The following is a 20,204-nucleotide window of genomic DNA, read 5'->3' on the forward strand; positions in this document are numbered from 1 at the left end:
TAGCTCTCTCTGTCACTCTCTCTCTATCTCTCTCTATCTCTCTCTATCTCTCTCTCTATCTCTCTATCACACTGCAGCAGCAGCAGGAAGTCAGATCCAGGAAGCGTCCAGCACGCTACAAGCAGTGATAAGGTGATCAGGTAAGGTATTTGCAAGGATCAGGTAAGTATTAGCAAGGATCAGGTCGGTATTCACGGCAGGCAGGCACGGTGACCGTTCTGCACGCTATTCCAGACCGGAATGGCGTCTGCAGCGCAGTCACCGTCAGTTTAAATGTCGCGCCTTGGCTGTGATTGGTCCGTGGGTCCCACGGACCAATCACAGCCTTGGGGGCAGGTGGGGTGAGGGTGGGGTGAGGTGTCATCGTCACCGATGACCCCCTCATGCCCCCTGACGCCCGGCGGTGATTGACACCTGTGTTACCGAGCGTCCGATTCGCTGGTAACACAGGAAAACGCTGTGAATGGCTGTTCACACTGAACAGCCAATCACAGCGATCGCCGACGGGGGGGCGACATCGCAGCCCCCCCTGGGCATGCAGGGACATGTCTGCTGTCAGGGACAGCAGACATCGTCCCTCTGTCACTGCGTCTCGAGACGCAGTGACAGTTTAAACTCATGACGTACATTTATGCCATGTGTCGGGAAGTACCTCCCGGCCATGACGTAAATGTACGTCAAATGTCGGGAAGGGGTTAAACAATGTAAGTGTCCATGGTGAATTATCTTCTGGGGCTGTGACCCACCCATCTGTTTGGTCTTGACAAAGGGCCCATAGTGGCTCGAAACGTCGGCAATCTTTCTGAGATTATGGTGATGTATTAAATTTTACTTGCATCTAAGCTGGAAGACTGGTGAGTGCTCTTTACAAAAAAGACTATATATATATATATATATAATATATATGTACTTATGTATTATCTGGGCTGCCGATTTTTTGATTGTATGCCTTAACTTAAGGCATACAATCAGATGCGATGCGATATTGCATCGCATACGACCATATCGCATGCGATGCGATGCGATGACCCGATTTTTCCATAGGATTCAATGTTAAAATGGACTGAGTCCATTTTAACATGGAATTCAATGGGAAAAAGGGGTCCTTTTCATACCCCTACTATCCAAGTGGGCATGGAGTTGGATATAAACCTGTGGCGAGCGTAGCGAGGCGAGCGGACGGTACTCTGTGTCCCCTCGCGGGGCTCGCCACGCTTCGGGCTCGGTGGCTCGCTACGCTCGCCACAGGTTTATATCAAACTCCATGCCTACTTGGATAGTAGGGGTATGAAAAGGACCCCTTTTCCCATTGAATTCCATGTTAAAATGGACTCAGTCCATTTTAACATTGAATCCTATGGAAAAATCGGGTCCATCGCATCGCATGCGATATGGTTGGATGCGATGCGATGGACCTGATTTCAAAATCGGCATCCCAGTTAGTACATAAGTACCTATATATATATATATATGTGTGTGTGTGTGTGTGTGTGTGTGTGTGTGTGTGTGTTTGTATATGCATGTGTATATATGTATGTATGTATGTATGTATGTATATATATATATATATATATATATATATATATATATATATATATATAGTCACTTAGAATCAGGGCACTCACCAAGCAGCTATAAGGCAATGCTTCTTTTTATTAATCCATCAGATATGACAAGTAAGCCGACGTTTCGGACCCAACTGGGCCCTTACTCATGGCGTCCTGGATCTCACAGAAAAGGCAAGGATGGATTAATAAAAAGAAGCATTGCCTTATAGCTGCTTGGTGAGTGCCCTGATTCTAAGTGACTTTACATTTGGACCATAAGCTGTGCTTGTGCGACTGGCGGGAGCACCTCCGGATAAGAACAAACTGAACCGTGAGTGCATTGGAAATTACAGTATATATATATATATATATATATATATATATATATATATATTAGGGCGGAGTGAAAAAACTGAAATTGAGAAATTCAAAATCGGCTAGTGTGGGAAAGTTGTGACTTGACCTGAATAAGAAACGTGCAAAAGCATTTTGATCTGAGTCAACATCTTCTGTTCTGGCAAGAGGCCTAAAGTTTCACTTTTTAGGTGAAAATAACGAAACCTATGAAGATGCTCCGATCTAGTTATAATTATGTCAGGATGTCTTAGAGTGGTTCATTAATATACTTTAGCATAGTAAAAAACAGTACGAGCTTGTCCTAGTGCAAAGTGACTGACTGGCGGGAGAAAAAATCCCTAATAATTGACCCATTTTCATGGTCACAATTGTGAATATTGTGTGTTTTCTCCTGAACGTGTTTATAATAGAAGAAGCACAAATACTCTAAATGGAATTTCAGTGGCACTGGGTGAAATATAACACTGCATAATGGCCCTTAATCAGACCTGATCGCAGTACAAATTTGTTTTCAAAATGGGCAAAACAAATGCTGCATTGCAGGTGGGGCAGATGTAACGTGCGGAGAAAGTTAAATTTGGGTGGGGTGTGTTGAAACTGAAATCTAAATTGCAGTGTAAAAATAATGCAGCAGGTATTTAACCTGCATAGAAACAAAATAACTCACCCAAATAGAGCTGGCCATACATCTACAGATCGATTGTCAGATTGGGCTGCTTGGAACAAATACCTGGTAATATCTGAATGACAGTGTTTGGCAGTTTTCCAGCATTTCAAAGCAAAGTATCAGCATTTCAAAGCATCCATTACCAGTATTTTGTTCCAAACAGACAGATTGGACAATAAATCTGTAGATGTATGGCCACATTAACTCCCTCTGCACATGTTACATCTGCCCCACCTGCAGCTGCATTACAGCATATAATTATGCCAAAGATAAGCCAATATATTAACAGTTAAATACATTAAAGTGCATTATGCTGTAATAAGTATTGCTGATCAATCCTGCCTAGCAGGGCCATCTTTTTGTATGGGCTTAATGGGCACTTGCCCAGGGGCCCCAGGCGTATAAGGGCTCTATGTTGATAGCTGAGGATCCTCTTTTTCCAGGGATACCAGAATTTTGAAAATCGGCCCTGGGGAACTGCAGATATCCAACTTCAAAGCAGCAGTCCACATCCGACCTGTTAATTACAATTTCCAGTCATATTTCTCAGGTTCTCTCTGACACTAGCGGCTTGTCTCTATCATGCCCAGAACCAGAGATATCAGCCTTCAAGCAGCCGGTCCCTGCTCCAGCTCCAAACGTCTGGTGTAGTTTTATATTTTTGTCAATGGATTGCTCTGGCTCCTGATCTCTGATACCCCAGTTCCCAGCACCTCCTGAAAGTTGGGACTCTTGGTTTTTATACTAGGCTAAGAAATCTATTTCCAGATAATGGCGATATCTGCAGTCAAACAAGCTGCGCTTCCACCGGAAAATGACGAATATTAAGCCCACTCAATTATCCAACCGTCCCCTGTGTATAAAACACCCCCTACCTCCCTGGAAGTCATTTACAAGGGACCCTTCATACAGCTCAGTGCCCCCTTCCACACGTTAGTGTTCACCCTCCCACCACCTGTGCAGTAAAGGAGTAATTAGCAGAAGTTACTGCTCCAGGTCCTACATGTTGAATGGAAGATAGAGCACCCCCTGCCACCCGTGGGACATAAAAGCTGCTGCTGCTACCACCCCCCACCCCTAGGAGGGGAGAATGGGTAAGGGCCCCAGTGCATTGCTTTGCCCAGGTGCCCACACTGCTGTTAAGACGGCCCTGCTGCCTAGAAATGAACACAGTGATTGGCATATATGTACTGCTGGACACCACTCATAGAATGATTAACCTGTTATTTTTTGAATCAATGTATTTGTTTATTTATTTATTTACAGTTTCTTATATAGCTCAGCAGATTCCATTGCGCTTTACAATAATAGACAGTGATAAAACAAACTGGGTAATGACAGACAGACTTGGGGGTTAGAGGGCCCTGCTGCAAGCTTACAATTTATTACATCATAATACACTTCAACGTATTTAACAGTTAATATATTGGCTTATCTTTGGCATAATTATATGCTGTAATGCAGCCCAATCATGTTCCCAGCATAGGGGATGCAACACTGTTTTTCTGTCAATAAACAGAAGTGATATGTAAAATGATACATTAGACAGTTTACACGGTTACTTGTAAAACTTATTGTAACAGTTACTGTTTTTCAATAACAGACTGCAACAGTTATTTCTTATTTATATACACAGGATAGTCTATCTTTGTATATGCACTGCAAAGAGAGCAGCATAAATCCAATTTCATGTAGTTCAGTGACACTGTGTGAAATATAACACTGCATAGTGGCCCTTAATCAGACCTGATCGCAGTACAAATTTGTTCTCAAAATGGGCAAAAAAATGCTGGACTGCAGGTGGGGCAGATGTAACATGTGCAGAGAGATTTAAGGTGGCCATACATCTACAGATTTATTGTCCGATCTGTCTGGTTGGAACAAAATCCTGGTAAAAGATGAGAGCAAATGACAGTTGACCATTTGCTTTGAAATGCTGAAAAACTGTCATTCAGATATTACCAGCTGTTTGTTCCAACCGGCCCAATCTGACAATCGATCTGTAGATGTATGGCCGCCTTTAGATTTGTGTGAGTTATTTTGTTTCTGTGCAAGGTAAATACCGGCTGCATTATTTTTACACTGTAATTTAGATTTCAGTTTCAACACACCCCACCCAAATTTAACTCTCTCAGCACGTTACATCTGCCCCACCTGCAATGCAGCATTTGTTTTGCCCATTTTGAGAACAAATTTGTACTGGGTTCAGCTCTGATTAAGGGCTATTATGCAGTGTTATATTTCACACAGTGTCACCGAAATTCCATTTAGAGTATTTGTGCTTCTTCTATTATAAACATGTTCAGGAGAAAACACACAATATTCACAATTGTGACCATGAAAATGGGTCAATCATTAGCGATTTTTTTCTCCCACCAAAGTCATTCACTTTGCACTAGGACAATCTCGTACTCTCTTTTACTATGCTAAAGTATATTAATGAACCACTCTAAGACATCCTGACATAATTTTAACTAGATCGGAGCATCTTCATAGTTTTCGTCATTTTCACCAAAAAAGTGAAACTTCAGGCCTCTTGCCAGAACAGAAGATGTTGACTCAGATCAAAATGCTTTTGCACGTTTCTTATTCAAGTCAAGTCACAACTTTTCCACACTAGCCGATTTAGAATTTCTCAATTTCAGTTTTTTCACTCCGCCCTAATATATATATATATATATATATATATATATATATATTCCTCAGATAAAGTAAGCAGTCACTAAAGAATTGTTACAAACCAGCAGACAAAGGGGGGCCAGCACACCCTTGTAGGAAACAAAACGAGTAATGAACAATTTATTATGCACTATGATTTTTTTATCGGTTAATATGCGCAGACATATCCACAGCTGAAGACACAACATGGTATACAACCATAGTAGAGCCCTGAGGGGCCGTTTCGGTAATGAAGTACCGTTCTCAAAGGGCATCAACCTAACAATGCTACAGAGATCATATAAATATGGTAAATCTCACCTGTGCATAATGTTTAAAAATTGCAAATCGGGTTAGGTAACCTGTGCCGCCTAATCCCCCCATCACAGCGGATACACGGGGCTGGCGTCCCGGAAGTAGTCGGGCGTCGGAACCAAAACACTGCATCATCATACAGGGGGACAGCAAAAAGGTTCCCTCGTCCCGGAAGTGATGTTAGTAGCCATAGCAAGGCAGTTAAACTGTCACGCTATGACTACTGTCTAGCGCAGGGCTGGGCAATTGCGGCCCTACAGCTGTTGAGGAACTACACATCCCAGGATGCTTTGCATTAGTTTTGCTATGTGGCCATGCTGAAACTAATGCAAGGCATTCTGGGATGTGTAGTTCCTCAACATCTGGAGAGCCGCAATTGCCCAGCCCTGGTCTAGCGTGACAGTGCATGCGAGGGTCATCACGGCCCGTCGCGCTGTGATGCACGCAGTGCAAGACGCAGGAGGCAAGGGAGGGAGGATGAAAGGGAGGGAGCCACACAAGATTTAGATATAGTAAATGGAATCTCCATCTCAACATTGATGTATGTCTGGACCTCCCCCCAAAATGTTTGAGTTACAGAACATTGCCACATACAATGTATAATGTCTGCATCTTCAGTATGACATGTAAAACATTTAGAGTTCTCCATTTAGAGTTTATTTTGCATTTCGGCATATGATGAGGAGATTAGTTGTTTTTTTAAGTTGTTGTTCCATCGAATAATCATTTGTAGATTTGTATTCTCAAAAGTATCTTGCCATTTGGCAAATCCTGTCTTTACTTTTGTAAGATCTATTTTTTAGTTGTAAAGTCATAAATTAGTGATGTGGGGACTTCCGCTTCCGCCCCAGGATGAAGCGCTAGCTCTCAGGCACTGCTCCGTCCCTGAGGCGCTGAATCCACGCCAGAAACCCGGCGCAGACCCTCCGTTCAGCCCGCCCGCCACCTCAGACATACCGGAGACTCTCCTCCACGCATGAAACGGTATTTCGAGGAGATGCCGGCCACGAACTCCAGACAAAAACGGGACGGATCCCGTCCACCCCCGGCATCCAAGATGGCGCCGGACGCCATCCCCAAGCGCTCAGCACCAGCCTCTCCCCAGCTACACGCTCAGGACCCGCTGCCACAACGCGAATCCCTGACACAGGTGAGCGCTGCACCCTCTCCTACACCAGGAGATACACAGACCCCTGAAGCACTTCTGCCACCCATGTCCGCCCCTGTCACCTATGGGGACATGGTGGTAGCTATAAGGGCTGCCATTAGCCCACTACTAAAAGAACAGACTGCTGATATCAACAGGCAAATAGCTGCCTTACAGCACAGGGTGCAGGCCACAGAGCAAACGGCAGCAGGCAACTTCGCCGACATAGCCGACATGAAGCTGACACTAACAGAGGCTAATAAAGAAATATGCTTTCTGCACAATAAAGTGCAAGATCTGGAGAATAGATCAAGAAGGGGGAACCTACGAATCATAGGGCTCCCGGAATCAGTCAAAGGGCAGGAGTTATTTGATTTCATAAGACTGACCCTCCCAGAGTTACTGCAAGTGGCTGACAGGTGTGATGATCTTATAATTGAAAGAGCCCACAGACTGGGTGCACTCCGCACGCAAGAAGGAGCCAGACCGCGTGCAGTGATTTTTAAACCCCTTAATTTTCTACATAAAGAACTCTTATGGTCCGCCTCCAGAAAGATCAGAGATCTTAAATGGGAAAATCACAAGCTTCTGATATTCCAGGATTATTCCGCGGAACTGTCCAAGGCCCGAAAGGATTTTGCCCCGGTCTGCGCAACACTAATCAAAGATGGCATCAAGTTCGCCATGCTTTACCCCGCCAGACTCCGTATCTTTAATGGGTCAAGTTACAAAGACTTCCTCTCTCACCTAGATGCTGCAGCATACTTAGAAGAAATGAATGACCAAGGCCAAACATCTTCTGACTGGGCAGATATATCCTGAATTTAATACGTTGCCGTGAGCAACGGACATTTATTACAAAGCCTAATACCTGTTCTACCCAATTACCCACCAACCCCCCCCCCCCTCCTCCCTTCCTCCTCTCCCCCCCCCTAAATACAGATCCTCTGGTAACACCTCAGAAAAATCCCATAACAAACCAGATGCCTTAACGCACTTTCAATAACGAACTTTTGCTATTAATATCGATCCATATTTACTACTCATCAAGATAAAGTAGACACTGAATATGTATGTAAGAAATAGGAATATTTACTGTTTCAGTAGACTGCGACAAATGATAAATGATGCTTAGTAATGTTGCATATAGCGAATATAAAAAAAAAAAAAAAAAGTCTCAATTTGAGGCCCATCATTGCCGAAACAACCCAGAGGTCGCCAGTAAAAACTTAACCCATGGAAAGTGAAATGACTCGACGGAATGATGGCCACAAATAAGAAACTATAATGACCGAATTCACACACCCCCCCCCCCCCCCCTCTTTCACCGTCCAGACAGGTTATCATAGCTACAATCTGACGAATATCTTACCTGGTACAGACCTGATAAGGAAATCAGTTAATACAAAAGTTATACATTGTTTAAATGTCTAGTTAGATTATTATGCATATAAATATACTCCCAAGTTGCTGTCTCACAACGAGATAAATGGGAATACTGTTAAAGTGTTAAAATGTTGAATGTGATAAATCGGACCTAAGAAAGTTAGTTGCATATCCTAGAATAAGAAAGTGGTCCACTTTGCCATAATATTTAGTTTATCCTCCCCCCCCCTTTTTCTCTCTTCATACCCCTACCCCCCCCCCCCCCCCCCCCCCCCCCATTACCCCTTCTTCACTTAACTAAGCCTGTGGCGGGCGCACTATACATCTTTTAACTCACCACTGCGCTGGTAACTATATAATTTGTATATATTAGCATATGTAAATGGCGGTTGGCGCCTGGGGACGAAGCCCCTTGCCAGCCTTTTTGGGTGTCGCGCGTGCTAGACACGAGCGGCCTCCAATGCTGATGGAAGTCTATCTAGAAATGTTCATCTCCCTTCCCCCTCTTTCCTCTCTCCCCTCCCCACCTAGTGCAGCAAATATCCAATGTACCAATTTATACTGTATAATGAGAATGTTTTCGTTGAATGCAGGCTATAAGCTTCCCTCCACACAAGACAGATATGTCTACCTTGACATTTGGTAGCTGGAATGTGGGTGGAATCAACTCACCCCAAAAAAGGAAACGGATCTTGCTATACTTAAACAAACTCCACCTAGATATTGTATGTCTGCAGGAGACGCACCTCACCCAGACAGAGACGGCCAAACTACAAATGCTTCAATGGCAAGTACTATCTTCTGCATCCTACAACTCAAAATCCAGGGGGGTTGTAATCCTAGCCAAAAAACAAATTCCACTCACAGCCGAGACACTTCAGAATGATCCGAATGGGAGATACACGCTTTGCCGTATCACAGTAGCCCAAAACCAATACTTGATATTAAATATTTACGCCCCAAATATATACTCTAAACAATTCTTCCGTAATATAATAAAAATCCTAACACCATACATACATCTTCCGATCATCCTCTGTGGGGACCTGAATCTTATATCAAACCCCAAACTCGATAAACAATTCCCTTCCAATAGACCCCTCCCAAAACTGGGGGTGCCGGCTGTGGCGGAGAGACTCCACTTAATAGATATCTGGCGAGTCTTCCACCCAACAGAACGTGACTACACATGCCTCTCCGCCTCAGCTGGCACACTCTCCCGCATTGATTACATTATGTTATCATCTCACCTCTTCCCTAGGGTGGCAGCGACACACATAGAACCCATCTCTCTATCTGATCATGCCGTAATATGGACAAAAATAGCAATATCCCCTGAAAAACAATCTATTATTACATGGAGATGCCCTTCTTCCCTTGCCAACTCAGAAAGTCTCAAAAATACTATTAAAAATACTTGGAAGGATTTTGAACTCCACAACAATACCACAAAGCACACTGATCCGGCCCTTTTCTGGCAGGCCTCCAAGGCCACAATAAGAGGTGCCATCATCTCGCACACCTCTTATCAAAAAAAATCCCTAGCTAAAGAAGTTACAGAGGCACAAGAATCGTTGACACAGGCATACACTCGCTTTAAAGACCATCCCTCAGACGTCCACAGATCCCAGTACCAACAGGCAAAATCCATATTTGAAGGGTTGTTTGTTAAATCAGAGTCACTTTATACATTCGCAGCTAATGCGAAATTCCACAGATTTGGAAACAAATCCAGCAAACTCCTCTCCAACCTCCTGAAAGGCCACCAATCCCCATCTACTATCCACCCACTCAAACGCCCGGATGGCTCCATTACCACTACTAACACCCAGATAGCACAAACACTCAACGAATTCTATAGCCGTCTTTATGCTGCCCCATCCTCAGATCAGGCCCAAGCAGAAACCTTCTGGGATAATCTAGACCTTCCACAGCTCTCCCCCTCAGGATTCACCTCTCTAGGCAAAGAAATAACCCTTGAAGAAGTCCAGAAAGCCATTAAAGACTTAAAAACAGGTAAAGCCCCAGGCCCAGACGGGTTTACCTCAGAATTTTATAAGATAATGAGTCCCAAAATAGCGCCAGTCTTAGTTCCCGTATTTAATTCTATCCTTAATACCCAGAAAGCCCCACAATACTTTAACACAACCACTATTAAAGTCCTCCCTAAACCAGGTCGAGACCTATCAGATCCAGGCTCTTACCGCCCAATTTCCCTCTTAAACATCGATTATAAGATCCTTACAAAAATATTAGCTGAAAGATTAAAATTACACCTCCCCTCCCTTATCCACCCCGACCAAACGGGATTCGTCATGGGTAGAAACCCTGTCACCAACATTCGAAGAGTCTTAGCAGCTCTTCAATGCTCCCAGTGGGACAGGTCGGACGCCCCGCTCGCGATAATGTCGCTTGACGCGGAGAAGGCGTTCGACATGGTCCACTGGGACCATCTATACAACGTGCTACATAAATTTGCCTTCCCTCCCCACTTTATAGACGCAATAAAAACCTTATATACAGATTCCGCCTCCAGAATCCAATGCAACGGTTCATTATCCACACCCTTCCCCATTTTACGCGGCACCCGCCAGGGATGCCCTCTATCACCACTCCTATTTGCGTTAGCCCTAGAACCACTGGCACTAGCCCTTCGACAATCACCAATGTTTAAAGGTATACAAATTGGACAAGTTGATTTACGCCTTTCATTATTTGCAGATGATATGCTGCTCTTCTTAACAGCTCCCACATATTCCCTCCCTGAAGTCTTCGCCCTTATACAACAATTCAGCTCATTCTCAGGATATAAAATTAATGTCAACAAATCTGAACTTATGATGCTCAGGGCCCCCCCCCCCCCCCACTCTTCCCACCAGACTCAAATTTAGGTGCCATTAAAATACAAAAATCTCAGATTAAATATTTGGGCGTGCAAATACCCTCGCACATAGACAAATTATACCCAGCCAACTTTGATACACTTCTGCCCAAATTATACAAGTCTATGGACACCTGGGCAGACTTACCGCTGTCCCTGCTGGGAAGAGTGGAGGTGGTAAAATCTGTCATCTTACCAAGGCTGCTGTACGTTATGCAGATGCTACCAGTAAAAATAACAACACGAGACGCGGACCGCACACACTCCCATATCAATAAATTCCTGTGGAATGGTAAAAAAGCCAAAATTTCCCTTCACAAACTCCACCTACCAAAAGATTTAGGGGGTCTAAATATACCAGATTTAAAACAATACTCTAGGGCTCTGTTGTGTCGCTTTGCTTTGGGATGGTTATCGGAAATCAGTACCTACTCTGACTACGCGCTAGACAGTGCTATGTATGCCCCTTATTCCCCAGGAGCCCTACTACACACTCCAAAAACACAAATCCCCCCCCCAATCCGAAAAAACAAGCTCTTCTCCGATATACACTCGGCATGGTGGTCGGTCTCTGAAGTGCTCGGTTGTGATCCCTGTATATCTCCTTGGCTCCCGATTTGGGGTAACCCCAGATTCCCTCCTAGTACTGAATGTACCATGTTTCGCAGACTGCGCCAAAAGGGATTGAATAGCATGTCTCAGGTCTTTGACCCGGGAGGCAAGATACACACTATTCCCCACCTTCAGACAACCTTTGGCTTACCCCAAAATTCAGGGTTTTCACTCCATCAATTGATTCACTACGCCAAGTCCCTCCCAATTATATTCCCCTTGAGCGCTCCACGCTCAAGGATGTCAGCAATGATGTCAAAATTTGAAAAAGGCATTTTCAAAACTAAAATAATCTACAGAGAACTTTCCCTATTACCTAAGGAAAAAAATTGGTCTGCCACAACACTTAGCTGGATAAAAGACATTCCTTTATTGCCAAACAATGATGCTATTTTCAAACACTATGAAACAACAATTAAAATTTTAAGTTCCTCAGTATTACAGGAGGTTCACATCAAGCTGATACATAGAGCATACATCTCTCAACATCGCAGATCGTTCTTCGTCCCTGAAGAAAATGGTTCTTGCCCAAAATGTAAATTCCACACAGCGACATTCTTCCACAATTTCTGGTCCTGTAGATGCATAAAAAGATACTGGAATAAAATAGTCTATTTCATTAAGCGATCTTTTCAAATACAAGCAACTCTAGACCCAATTCCCCTATTATTTGCAAACTTTGAAACATGGAATATACCTCCCTCCCAATCCCACCTAACTAGAATTCTCACAATAGTAGTAACGGTAGCCAAAAAGGCTATCCTTAACCTATGGATTAAGCCCAATATCCCTTCAGTTATGGATGCAGAAGCCCTCCTGATGAAATACATGTACTACGATAGATACAACACCATTAAGAATAATCAGATCCCCGTAGCCAAATTTTATAGAACTTGGGCCCCATATATCGATAGCAGGCCAGTCACGCTCAAAGAAGCCATATACAAAGCCTTTGAAAAAGCAAGAGACCCAGAAGAACCCACTATGCTAGATTCGACGAAAAATTGAACAGTGTGCAATAGCGAAATATTTAAATACAGATTGCTTATGAATGAATGACTTGCTGCTCCCCCCCAACCCCCACCCCCCCGAATACCCTATTCTTACCTCCCCCCCACCCAAACTTACAGTTGATGTTTAATTTTCTCTGTTACTAATATAAATTTGAAACAATTAGAAAAGCTGAAAAAATAAGGTTCTAGTCTTAATAAGAGACACACAAAGTGGACAAAGAGGTATAATCTATGACGACCTCACCACGCACCTAAAACCGCCATATGCTTAAAGAGAAGCATCAAATTACCAACAACACGGACATGCCGGTTTCAACAACACCTGTAAGGAATGAAACTATCGAAATGTATGTAAAACCAGATGTGCCTAATTATATCAATGTAAATGCTATTCACTATTGACCAATGTTGGTCACCCAGCTGAAAATACTTGTCCACTTGCGATGTCGATGTCTATGATGATCTAATGTATGTATTAATATATGAACCTTAATAAATATAATTTAAAAAAAAAAAAAAAATTAGTGATGTGGAGTATACACAATCTTCTGCGGAGGGCAGATTCACCCCTCCAAATGTTACTGGTGGTTGTAATTTGAATAATGAAATTCTCAGGTGATTATTTACACATATAAATTTTGTTAACGCCTTAGTCACAATAAGTGTATCGCGTTTAGAGAAAGAAAAGGCATCATCTGCAATATGTATAAAAGACGTGGGAATGATACAATTTTATATAGATGGCATCTTCCTAGATACGAGAGGGGTAAATACTGCCACCTCGCAAAGTCTTTCAGCATTTGGTCAATGCCATAAGTGATGTTATAGTAATAGATATCTGCTATTTTTTGTGGAATACGTAAACCCAAATAGCACAGGCAATCTTTCACACAAGTGAAAGGAAATTGATAGTTCCATTTATTCATTGCATCTGGGCCTATAGCTAATGCTTCTCAATTATTATAGTTAATTAAGAAACTTGATATCCTATGAAATATTTGGAAAATATTCATCATTTTTATTCATATTTAGGGATAAAGAGTTTTGGTTCTTTGAAATATAGTAGCAGATTGTCTGCAAATGCTGATACTTCGATTATGGGCCCCTATATTAATTCCTTCACAAGAGGTTTCTAATTCGAATGTACGGATTAAGGAATCTAGTGCAATGTTAAAGAGTAGTGGTGACAGAGGACACCCTTGTCGTGTATCTCTATATAATTGAAAACTGGGGGAGTTAAGACTGTTATCGATAAATACGCCATTGGTCGGGTATACAACATACGAAATACTACTATAAACTGAGAAACAAATTGCTGTATTTGTAATGTTCGTTGAATGTGAGTCCATGATACCCGGTCGAATGCTTTGTCAGCATCACAGCTAACCACTAAAGCATTGCAAAGTTGCATATTCTGAGATTGATGGATCGCGGCAATTAGCATTCATATGTTGTGTACCGATGTTCTGCCTTTCACAAAACCATTTTAGGTGGGATGTAAAGTGTGTTGTAAGACATATTGAAGGCGATCCACTATTAACTTTGTAAATATTTTTATGTCCTGGCTTAATAGCGATATCAGACGGTATGATTGTGCTAACATAGGGTCCTTGTTAGGTTTAGGAAATACAATTATTCTGGCCTCATTGAATCCAGAAGGTGGAATGTGACCAGTTAATAGGGAATTAAATAGTGTTGTCAAGTGGGGGACTATTTGTGGAGCTAATATCTTCTAATATTCTACCCCTAGTCCATCTGGGCTGGGGGATTTCCCCTTTTTCATTGATTTTCTTAAGAATATTTCCTTATCAGTGGTTGGTTCAGTTAAAGATTTCCTGTCTTCTTCTGTTATAGTATGTAGTTTAGCTTTTTTTTTTATGAAATCTATCCCTATGATGGGGTCATCTTTTGGTGAGGTATATAGAGATTTATAATTGTTTAAAAATATTTCTGAAATTTAAGTAGTGTTGTTTTGTTATTGTCTATTATACCCATTTCATTGATGTATGAAGAGGATGAGTGTGGTCTAATCAGATTGGCCAGTAATTTGCCTGCTTTATTGCCTCTTCGAAAAAATTTATTGCGCTGGGTGTCATATGCAAATTGTGCCTTTTCAGTGCATATCATATCGTATAGTTTTGCCTTTTTATATTCTTCCCGGTTTTCTAATGTTTCATTTAATAATGTATTGTATGAGGAAATCTCCAATTTAAAGATTTTACTATAAGGGAAAAGTAAACCAAACAAGTGCGTGATCTGATATTGTGATTGGTTCAATATGTGTCTGAACAATTTTGCTTAATAGTGTTTCTGCAACAAACCAAAAATCAATCTGTGATATAGAGTTGTGTGGGTGAGAAAAAAAAGTATATTCACGATTAATAGGATAGTGAGTGCGCCAGGGATCACTTAAGTGCAAAGAGTTAGATAACAGTTATAGTGTAGATGGGCTATTCTTTGGAGTATTAGTGGAAGGCGTCCTATCCAAGCCATTTGATTGGACACAGTTGAAATCACCGCCTAGTATAATCTCTCCTTCCACCCAAACAATTAGCTTAGTATAAATAGTCGCAAAAAAAGACGCATTAGGGCTATTAGGAGCATATATCGTAGCCAGTGTATATTGTACATCATAAATTACCATCTTCAAAAATAAACAGCGGCCCTCAAGATCACTAGGGGTAGACTTAACCTGGTATTGTAATTGTTTATGAAACATGATTAACACTCCTCTTCACTTGGCATTATATGAAGCAGCATAATGACTACCTGTCCATGTATCTCTAAGTGTATTAGTGTCTGATGATTTCCAGTGCGTTTCTTGTAAGAAAACAATGTCTGGTTTCATCTGTTTAAGAACTGTTAATATTTTCTTTTTTTTTTACTTGAGTATTAAGGCCTTCTATGTTTCATGGCGCAAACTTAATCTCTCTTTTTTTTTTTGTTTATTTTGGTCTGTCATGTAAACCTACACCTTCTCTTGGTCCTATATATACAGTTTGCAAACATATATTAACCCTATTATAGTTATTATGATATAAGTTTTTTTAAATCTTAGCAATATTCTATGTTGCATAACCATCTCCTTATCATTGTAAACCACATATAAATCATAAATAAGGAAGGGAGAGAAGGAGAAAAAAGACTTACTGCATGGGTGCCGCCTCCATATAGGAAAGGATACAGCTATACAAACGATGAGGCACTCCATTCACCAAAAGCTTGTGCAAATTTATTAGCTTGGTTGCCTACAAGCTAATAAATTTGCACAAGCTTTTGGTGAATGGAGTGCCGCATCGGATAGATAGATAGATAGATATTATATTATATTAGAGGATGAAACCGGCACTCCACAATCTGTGTAGGATGAGGACCGGGGTGCTGCAAACAGGTATGCACAGGGATTCTCACAGCAGCACTCGCACGGATTTGAATAAGGCAACTTCACACAAGAAAAACTGGTGACGTTTCGGATTTTACTCCTTCTTCCAGACCAAATAACCAACAAGTGAATGTACAAAACATACCTATACCTCCAGCAGTTGTTTGCTTCCCTGACACTTCCTGGACACGTGTAACGCGTCCCCGCTGTCCTGTGATGTCATCCATCCGCGTCTGACCCGTCACCACATTGTCAGGACCACCAGAGATGCCCAACTCATAGCCGCACTTGTTGTAATCCCAGCCGCTGTCACTTGCAGGCAAGCGAGTCTGCGGCTGTAACTCACTCTGTGTGCCCGCTGTGCGTCTGTGTCCTCCCTCCATGGATACGTGGGCTCTGCTGCTGATCATGGATGCTCACTAGTTTTGGACAGACAGTCCTGGATGTGTTGTTGGTTGTGTGTGTGTGTGTGTGTGTGTGTGTGTGTGTGTGTGTGTGTATGTGTGTATATATATATATATATATATATATATATAATTTTTTTTTCTTGCAATTACAAAAGATATATTCTTCTTGAGCAGTATCTTATGATATAGTGTGCCAATATGAATAATATCTATCATATTGTAATACCCATTATTTATCTTTGTTTTAAATTAAAACTTTTTACTAAGTAATTTTCTGTCATTATTAATAATCAGAGAGTCCACATAGTTTTTTGCACCTTGGACAGAGTCAAATATGTATGATTTCCCATCATGATTGACGTTCAGTTTGGCTGGATAAGGAAGTGCAAATTTGTATCCGGATTCAAATAAGTGTTTGCAAATAGGTGAAAACTCGTGGCGTTTAGTGGCTACCATATATGAGAAGTCTTGAAAAAGTAGAATTTTAGCATCTTGGTACAGCAGGTTAGAATGCTTTCGATAGGCATACATTAGTTGCACTTTACACATAATTCAGGATTCGCATTGTTACTGGTCTTGGCATGTCCCTTGTGGTTCGTCTGTCCGGGCCGATTCGATGTATTCTTTCAATCAGCAAGTTGTTGGATATGGCGGTTAAACCCAACTCCTTGGGCAACCAACCATTGTGTCGCTAATTGTGTTAACTCGTGTGGTTTGACGGATTCTGGTGCTCCGATAATTCTCACATTATTCCTTCTATTTCTGTTCTCGAGATCTTCTAATTTATCTTGGATTGTTGTTAGAAGCTTAGTATTTTCTTCTAATGTGGTACGAGTTATAGCTACGTCGTCCTCTAAATCTGAGATGCGTTGTTTTGACATTGAAATACGTTGTTCTTGTTTGTTTATCTGGATAAGAACTGCATCTAAAGATTCTTTCAGTGGTGCCAGCTTCTGGTCTAGCAAAGATGATAATATATTTGTGATCTCAGCCATTGCAAATGGTTGTGGTACTTCAGAGGATGATTTATTGGCCGAGGAGTGTCTTGGGTTGTTATCTGTTGGTGAAACAGGCGTTTCTAATATTGAATGGTCTCTTCCTTGTCCTCTACCTGTTTTAGCTGATTGGGAGTTTTTTGAGGATTTTCCAACGTATTTATCCATTTTTGAGAGTATGTTGAGTATTTAAGGTGTTATTTCACCAGGAAGCCAGTAGATGGTGCTTGTATTATAATACTTATGGAGACTCGCTCACCCTGCCACCCGAACTATGTGTTTAATGTAACAAGAGTTTTTAACCAGGGGTTGATATTAATATCCCAATAAGTCCTTGGCTTAACAATTTAGTAGCACCTCCGCAGTGTCTACAATACTTAAAACAGCTTAGTTCTCAAGAGTTTATTTTTCTCTATTATTAAATGGATATTTGCAATGACCCCCCTAGCAGCTGTATCACAGTATATACAAGGGCTTACTAGCCTGGTAGTGGGTCTTCACAACTCTCAGCAGGTTACAATAATAGTCTCAGACCCCTGGTTTGTTAGTGGGTCTGCACAGTTCTCTACAGGTCTTTACCTAGTACTGGGTAGGTGTCAGCTGGGCAAGCCCGTTTCAGTGCATCGGCTTTCTGTCCTCCAGCCATCCAAGTCGTGGCTCTCTGCTAATGCAGTCACCTAAGCCAGCTGTCACCATCCGGCTCCCGGGGCTCCTGCTGTATCCGTCCTCCATCCTCTCCTCCTCCTCCTCTGGCACCAGCCACTGCTTTGTTAGGCTGGCGCCGTGGCTCTCTGGTCTCCTGCTAATATGGTTGCTAAGCCAGCCATCACCATCCAGCTCCTGGAGCATCTGCTGTGTCTGTCCTCCCTTTCCTCCTCCTTGAGCACAGGGCACCACTTTGTCTGGATGGCGCCATGGCACGGTCTCCCGGCGTGAGGCTCTATCCCCCGCCAGAAGCAGTCAGAGCTCTGGCTGCCTGGTATACGTCAGAAGCCGCCTCGCCACTCCCTTCGTCCTATTCTCCCGCCGCACAGACACACGGCAGGAAGCTCTCGCAAACTATGCCGACACAGCTCAGCACTCAGTCTCGCCAAGGGTCCCAGGTACCTCAAGGTTGTTGGGGGGGAAAAGGCTAGTATATTGCCCATGTTTGGTGACAGCTTGCAGAAAACGTCTGTCCCCCTATCTCACCAAGACACCCCCCCCCCCCTCCTGGAACATTACCTATTTGCATATTTTGATCATTTAAAAACACAATCATTAGGGACATTTTTCCAAAAATAGTTTTTATTTGTTAAAAAAAAAAATAAAGGTGGGAAAAACTGCTGGCTTGGGGGGTGGGCTTTTGTAGTGCAGTTAGCAGCCCAGGCTGCTGGGCAATCCTAACATTATACACTCTCCCCTGAGCTTTATACACTGATCCCCTGAGCTTGGGCTGCAGGAAGACTGTAAAATTGGGGCTGAGGAGAGGTTGCTGTGGCTGGGGTCAGCCAACTATCAAGGAGTTAAAATAGAGAACCTGCTATATTTCTAAAGTTTATGCTTAAGGATATAATTTGTTATTTCTAAGCCTGTTTGGCATGGGTTGACAGTGGGATATTTGTTCCTTAATAAATAAGGTGCAGTTTATTTCCAATTTATGCAAATTACCATTTAAGACTGGAGAGTGCTTGGTCAAGGGAATTGACGGTAGTGCTTGTACAATGAAATATCGCATAGCATCGCAGGCCAGCAAATGGCATGCAATGCGATTTTTAATTGTACAAGCACCCTGATGGGTGCTTACAATGTTAAATGCACCCCCATTGTCAACGACACCCCCACTATCAATGTCAACCCGAAGCGTGGCGAGCGCAGCGGTACGCGTCCTCCAACCTTTTCATACCCCCACTATCCACGTCGGCGTGGAGTTGATTTTAGATAGTGTGGCGAGCCACCGAGCCAGGAGTGTGGCAAGCGGAATACGAGCCTGAAGCGTGGCGAGGGGACGCGGAATACATGTAAAGTAATTATTTGTGAATGCTCCTACAAATTGTACAGTTTAATAAGCATTTTTTTATTATCTAGACTAGGATCCTTTAAATTATTGTCTAACTGGTATTTACACACCCAGGAATCTGTATCATTTTTTAGGATGCTATGGGCAACATTTCCTCTTTGAATTTTTAGAAACTTTAGTAAATGTATCCCCTAATGCGTTTGTTAAGCAATTCATGTTTTTTAAGAAGTATATATTTATTTGATTACTGCTTGGAATGTCTATGTAGATTGCTACATATGATTATATGGATGTGTGTATTTTGTTTCATTGGTCCATGAGACCTTCTTCCTTTATGTGTGTACCTCCTTGATATTTTTTATGGACAAATAACCCAATTTAATTTTGCCTTTAGCGATAGTTCGCCAGACAGGATCAGTAACTGGAAGAAGCAGGATGAGGAAAGACGCAAAGCACTTGAAGAGCGTCGTCAAAAGGAGCAAGAGGAGCAATTGCGTCGCCTTAGAGAGGATGAAAAGGAAGAGGAGGAGAAAGCAAAGAGGGAAAAAGCATTAAAAGCAGAGCAAGCAGACAGTGATAGTGACAGCATAAGGAGTGAAAATCAAGAACTTTCTAAAGCGGGAAAAAGGCCTCATTCATCTTCTGATTCTGAAAAAGAAGAGAAAATTAAGAAAACCTCAGTAAATATTAAGAAAGAGACACGAAGGATGGTGTCAGATTCTGATAGTGATAAGAAGGTGAGAATTTTGAATAGTGTGAATATGCTACCAAGCCTCACATTTTAAATGTGCTTACAGGAATCCTGTATAATAAAAGGCTGATGCTGCTCCTCACCTCT

The 20,204-nt window shown here is 42.2% G+C and overlaps 1 protein-coding gene across 1 annotated transcript in view; it reads left to right on the plus strand.

Moving 5' to 3' along the window:
• The window catches only part of HDGFL2 (HDGF like 2), a 191,435-nt gene that overhangs the window by 105,150 nt on the left and 66,081 nt on the right, over nucleotides 1–20,204 (plus strand). Inside the window, exon 9 of the mRNA XM_083179276.1 lies at nucleotides 19,761–20,103. Coding sequence (XP_083035402.1) covers nucleotides 19,761–20,103 — 343 coding nt within the window. The remainder of the gene's footprint in view (nucleotides 1–19,760; nucleotides 20,104–20,204) is intronic.

Source organism: Crinia signifera, chromosome 1 (genome assembly GCF_055691185.1).
Source record: "Crinia signifera chromosome 1, ASM5569118v1, whole genome shotgun sequence".
NCBI lineage: Eukaryota > Metazoa > Chordata > Amphibia > Anura > Myobatrachidae > Crinia > Crinia signifera.